Source organism: Mya arenaria, chromosome 13, assembly GCF_026914265.1.
Source record: "Mya arenaria isolate MELC-2E11 chromosome 13, ASM2691426v1".
Lineage (NCBI taxonomy): Eukaryota > Metazoa > Mollusca > Bivalvia > Myida > Myidae > Mya > Mya arenaria.
Genome location: NC_069134.1, coordinates 3,679,686 through 3,686,343, shown reverse-complemented (window position 1 = coordinate 3,686,343; position 6,658 = coordinate 3,679,686). Strand labels below are relative to the sequence as shown.

The 6,658-nt window shown below is 37.3% G+C and overlaps 1 protein-coding gene across 1 annotated transcript; it reads left to right on the top strand.

Annotated features, from left to right (window-relative positions):
• Nucleotides 1-729: 729 nt before the first annotated feature.
• On the top strand, nt 730-3,043 carry LOC128214973 (dnaJ homolog subfamily B member 5-like). The gene is made up of 2 exons (XM_052921695.1): nt 730-1,653; nt 1,925-3,043. Exons 1-2 carry the CDS (start codon nt 838-840, stop codon nt 2,156-2,158), a joined length of 1,050 nt encoding a protein of 349 aa, XP_052777655.1. The 5' UTR covers nt 730-837; the 3' UTR covers nt 2,159-3,043.
• Nucleotides 3,044-6,658: the final 3,615 nt, after the last annotated feature.

The following is a 6,658-nucleotide window of genomic DNA, read 5'->3' as shown; positions in this document are numbered from 1 at the left end:
TAATATATCTGTTATATTTCTACATTACGTTAAGATATAGTCGGTTAAAAAAGCTCTGTGAGCTGTTATTTGTATTACACCTTGTCGACTTTAAATAACCCTTATATGTTATCTTATCTTTATCTATATCTTAAAAGCATCAATGCAATTTTATTTGATATTTCTTTTTACAAGTCATTTTGGCATTTTAAAGACTCAAAACCTATTAGTAGTAATACCTGGCAGTACGATTATTATTGGTCCCAGGTATTAACAAGTAATTATACGGCCCCAAAAGCGAATTATTGTAAAGGGAGTTAACACATGTAAAGGTAATTTTCCTTATTGCTTTTTAATTGTTGTCTGCTTTTTCTAGGGAGGCATACCAACATACAGCAGATTTAATTTAAGACTAATTTCCGCGCGCAACCTAATCCATATGTCCTTGTTTCAATATGATCAAATAAATAACATAAAATCTTTATTGAAATTATATTTAACTTTTTTAAACGTTTCTTTTCCAATTAAATGCTCGATTCAATGTTTATATGCATACTTATAATTGTTAACCCCGCTGTCAAAAATATAGGTCATGGGAATTTCCTTCTTAAAATATGTCAGATGTAGGCGTAGCCTTTATATGTTGCATGATTTCATTGGTGGAAAATATTTTGTCTCTGATTTCATTGGAAGATTCTCGAGGATGTGACGTAAACAGTGGAAAAATCGAGAACATTCTTTCTCTTTCTGTTGGTGTTTAAAACCCACAGCTGCGCCACATCAACTCAAATATTAACAAGAGCAATAAGGAGACTGCAATATATTTTTTGTTGTGAACATTTAGTGTGTGCCTTTAATATGGGTAAGGACTATTACAAGGTATTGGGTGTGTCGCGGGATGCATCGGAAGCAGAAATTAAGAAGGGCTACAGAAAAATGGCCCTCAAATATCATCCCGACAAGAACAAATCGCCCAATGCAGAGGATAAATTTAAAGAGATCTCGGAAGCTTATGATGTGCTTAGTGACAAACAGAAGAAAGAGATCTATGACAAGTACGGTGAGGATGGGTTGAAGGCTGGTGGCGGCGGCGGGGGTGGTGGTGGCAATGGCGGGGCTCATTACACCTACCAGGGCAACCCCAGGGAAACTTTCCGAATGTTCTTTGGTGACGAAAATCCTTTCGAGAACTTCTTCAGTTTCGGTGGGGGTCCACATGGCCAAGGGCAAGGGTTCAGAACATCGCATTTCGGACCTGGAATGAGTGGCCAGGAATCTATGGAAACCGATGATGATCCCTTTGGATTTGGAGGGTTTGGTGGTGGTGGTATGGGGCATGGTATGCCTCGCAGAAAACACCAGGACAATGCTGTTGTTAGAGACTTACAAGTGTCACTAGAAGACATTTACAAAGGGTGCACAAAGAAACTTAAAATTACCAGAAAAGTTCTGAACCCTGATGGTAGATCAACAAGAATGGAGGACAAGATATTGACAATTGATGTAAAGTCAGGTTGGAAAGCTGGAACTAAAATAACTTTTCCAAAAGAAGGTGACCAAACACCGAATAATGTACCAGCAGATATAGTGTTTGTGATAAAGGATAAGCCACACCCAATGTTTACCAGAGATGGTACTGACATCCGGTACAAGGCAAAAATTTCCCTAAAACAGGTAAGTTTAAATGCATAATCATAAATATTCTGCGCTTAAGAGTATACATAATTAAATCATAAAAAAAGAATTGTCATTGTTTTTAAAGAATTGTCATTGTTTTAGTGCTTTCAATGAATATATTTTTATGTGATTATAATAACGTAATTATGCATCTGCTCTGCTTATCTGGAGCTACATGTATGGTTCATGAACTGAGTCTAGGTCAGATTTTATTGTAGGTCAAAAATCTAAAATGTTAAGTTAAAAATTACCTTCATTGTCATTTCAGGCATTGTGTGGAACCACATTACAAGTACCCACCATAGACGGTCGGAAGATTCCTCTCCGGTTGCACGAGATTATCAAGCCCAACTCCGTAAAGCGTATTCAGGGGGAGGGCCTTCCTCAGCCGAAACAGTCATCACGAAGAGGGGATTTGATTGTGGAATTTGACATTAGTTTTCCTAGCAAGATGACTTCAAGTGCCAAAGAAATCTTATCAGACTGCCTGCCAGATTCTTAGAGGCTTGGAATACAGTGTTGCATACATCGTTCATTTCTTTTTCATTTGGGCATTGTGCATGAACTTGTGGAACCTCTAAGAAGATCTCATCACAAAGTTCTTGCAGTTTCGCAAAACAGCAGACAAGAGATTTTCATAGTCCCCAATGTTAATAGTGGAGCAAGAACAGCAGTTCTGTATACGTAGTATATGCTTATCACAGAATAGGATATCATTGACAATTTTATGACTATGAGAATCGGAGCTGTTAAATTGTTTTCTGTGAAGACAAAAAGAATGCAAACCTATATTATTATACCGGTAATATGAAAGCATATGATATTTCTGTGCTCATTTTCGACATTATTTGTAGAAATTGTTTATATGGGTGGTTAAAAAAAGAGATTTTTTTCTTCTTATTGTCAATGTCACTTATTTTTTTTCTTGTTTTATTTATGTATTTTAAACCACCCTAATAAGAGACGTAATATGTTGACTAAATTGTCTCTTATTTATAAGTGGTCTGACCAGTTTCACAATGTTAATTTCTGTGCCTAATATAAATGTATTGTCAACCATCTTTATGGATTGGAAGTTGGCGACATAGTGAAATGCTTTCTTGACTTGCTTTATGTTTATGCTGGCACTAGCACAAGACCTCTGGCACTGTACATTAAAAAGTCTCAATTCAATGACTAAAATGGCAGTGTTTAAAGGGTTTGAGACCACTTAAAGCTTTATGTCATTTTAGTTTGAATATGTATTGATTGATATGAGTATATTTAGTGTCTATTGTTGTTACTTTGCGTTGACATGATGTGATATACATATTGTTTAATGAGGTAAATCATCATTGTTTGGTTCACCGTTGTTATATGAAAGAAGAGAATACAATTCGAAAACTCAGTATTTGTTCTGTCATGTATTTTTTTGAAGTCAAGAGATTCCTAGAATATTAAGTAATTGAGTAATCCGTATTTTGCACTTGAACGCTTTGGAAAGAATCAAGATAGCTTTTTTATCACCGATACCGCGATAGACTTGAGTCAGCGATGCTATTAACAGAAACATTCTTGCACGGAAATCGGCAGAAGCCAAAAACACCTGTAAACTAAAACATCAGCTTAAAAATAATCATTGTTTAAAAAAGGCGTTTTAATGAAGCTTTAATATTTTCTAAATATATAAGAACATGCAAACTAGTAAACGGGTTTACATCAGCATATAAACGTAAACAAAATATCTAGGTTTGCCTAGTTACGCACGGTTAGGTTTATATTACAACAAAAGCGAACATAGATGCTGCACATCTCCTTTCATAATGAGGCCAAAAACAAATGTTTGTTTAGGGTAACCTTCCCAAAATTTCTAGGTACGGTAGGTAGGGATTTTTTTTTTCAAAATCTGTCGTAAGTTCAGAGTGTTTTCTTGCACATGACAGTCTTTCCTACATTACTGTCATTGCCTGACTTTGTTTTATCATATACACAATAATTCTGATTAAAATCTGCATTTATCCGCCCTTCGTAACTCTATTCGCTAACGAATATTATTTTGGCTCAGAAACGGTAAAAATTGTTAGGGTCGGCGCATTTTTATAGGTAGGGTCGGGTTACCCGAAACGGACATTTTTTTTTCGGCCTGATTGAATATAATGGGAAGATGCCAACTCATACTGTGGTTAATTATAGTATGACGCAAATACTTGAGTATACTAATAACCATGACTGTCAGGTTGCCAATAGTCGACGGAACTGACTGATACTCCCTAAAGCCAGTTAACTGGAGTAGGGGTACATTTAGTCATTATGAAATCAAACCAAAGAACTGCTACAAAAGATGGCTCTCTGGCCAAATCGATCGGACTAAATCGCCTTTCATCTTCAAGGGAAGCATAGTTGATAGAATTTTAATTGGTCTGTTTGTAAAATTCACCACAAAGTGCGACATTTGCGAGAACCAAGAAGGCCGTAATGTTCTGCGGGCGAGTCGTCAATACGTCGTTTCGAAATCCTCGAGGCAAGACACATGATGATCTCAAATATTCCGAACCGGACTTAAACATTGACCTTGAACTAACGTAGCTGGGACTCGGTTACAAAAAGGAAAAGTTCCGAAGACAAACCGATAGGAGACGCTGGTTCAGTAACGGATTTTAGACGTGGGCACTATTGCAGATATAATGGTTAAGCCATTCAATTCTTGAAACGACCTTAGTGCTAATTTACTCATTAAAAGCATTTATTTTCGAATTCCTCGTAAAGGGGGCGTATACCTTCTTAGTTGCACTCCACTTGAAAGTGCCCAGTGCACATTCAAACGCCAACTCTTGTATCCGCCCCTCTGGTGGGACATGCACTGTACAAAGGGGCACTTATATGCTGGCACTCGGTTCATTCGGGAAGCTTATGCGTCCAATGACGAAAATCGACGTTATGTATTAAATAAAATATTCGGCATTTATAGTTATTATACAAAAAAACCCACACTTGCTCCGACAACGCATTAATTGTAAAACACTGAATTGCATTATCAATGCAGTTATATCGGTAAAGAACATAGTCCCTAGTATGCGTGCCAAACATTTAGTTGGCGGTGATACACATGCAACTATAATCATTGCAAATTATATTTGCAACTCAGCTTGACAAAAAAAAACAAAAACGCCCGCGCACTCGTACTTCGTGATCGCAGCACAGCGGCCGGGATGCTCGCGGCTGACGGAAACTTGATTGTCCTCCAAAGTCACGGCCCGCCTTCTGACCCGTCTGGGGCGCCGACACGACATGAAGAAGCTATATATACTGTTTACATATCAAACACAGGCAAATATGATTTGATAAGTGATGTTCATCTATACATGTAGTTGATTCAACAAGTCACGGTATGGTCGTCGACCGAGCTACAGTACATGTCCTGTCACATATATATACATGTGTATATGTAACAGTGCGATTGCACCGTGCGGTAACGTGCAGTGTTACCTTGTTTCTTGAAAAATCTTGAAGTCCGACTGGGAATACTGAAGAAAACTGACACTGATTTGCACTCGTTTCCCCATTTTTTCTACATATGAGTCACAGGATAGGATAGCATTGTCTCGTGTTCGTATATCACGCATGTTGTATGCATTGTCCGACCGACCAGTGCTTTTTTCAACAGGCCTCTGACCTAGAACTCAGAGGGTCACCTTTGCACTGGATATTGACTTAACATCGTTTTTCAAGAAAGTATTTCTTTGTGCCCTGAAAAGTTTTGCCATACGTGTATTAAATATGACCGGACTCTCTGAATCATCCATACAAGTTTGGCAGCCACCTTGAAACTCGGGCGTCTCCCGTCAAGTTCAACTTCTGAAGTTCTACTATTTATATCTTACATATCGACATTAGTTCAGATATCCCGTCTATCATGCCAATCAAACATATACATAGGAAGGAAACCTGTCAGACCGATATCACGTATATATCAGTCACATCGCGTATTTATAGCTTATAGATACCTAGAAGATTCTTTCGCTCTTTGGAACCGCACAACACATTATTACATAGAAGCTTAAATGCTCACATTCCCCCTTTTAACTCATTTGATTTTAGATATGATCGTCTAGATCTGCTGCAGTATATGAGAAATGATTATCGGCGATTTTAACAGTTTAAAGGGTGCTGAAGTCAGGCTTGGCACTGACATATTGTGAGTCATAAAAGAACGAAAACAGACTCCTGAAACTATTTCGAGGAATACAGCGTAATGGCTAAACTTAATGGAAACCCGTTCCTGTTGTTGTTTTTTTTTACAAATTATCACATTTATATAATTGTATACGGAAACCAGAAAAACACACAGGTCACTGACAGTCTGTGTATTTCGACTGGCATTGTGCAAACAAATTATATAAAACTTTATGAAACGGTATTATAAGACCACCTTATATATAAAGAAGAATATTCTGGAAGTAAAGATTACAAAATCATATAATATCTAGGTTGAACGACGTCCAGGTTTTATTGTAAATGACGTCCAGGTTTTATTGTAAATGACGTCCAGGTTTTATTGTAAATGACGTCCAGGTTTTATTGTAAATGACGTGTTGTCTTAGCTGTCGTTACGCTATATAAATAAGCAATTAAACTTGGCACTTGCCGGGTATATTGTCACATGTTAAACCTATCTCTTAAAAATGATTCAAATATAAGAGAAAATCAGAGCACAGTTACTTTTTTGCAATAGGATGGCAATAACTCGAGAGAAAATACCGTTATTCTTAGTCATATCGGTAATGGGCTATACACTTATCCTCATGATATTGAATTTATTACTTATTCTTTAAACGCGTGTTAACATTTAAAAACGTATGCACACGTTAGCCGGTTAGTAATCCAGGATGATAGCATTCGTGATTAATATTGAAATCAGGATTAGGGGCTTGTTTGTTATTTGCATTTAGAAACAGTAGGTACATTGACGCAATGAACGCAATTTCAAGAGGGATCTAATTCAGCCCCTTTACCCCGCTTTCGG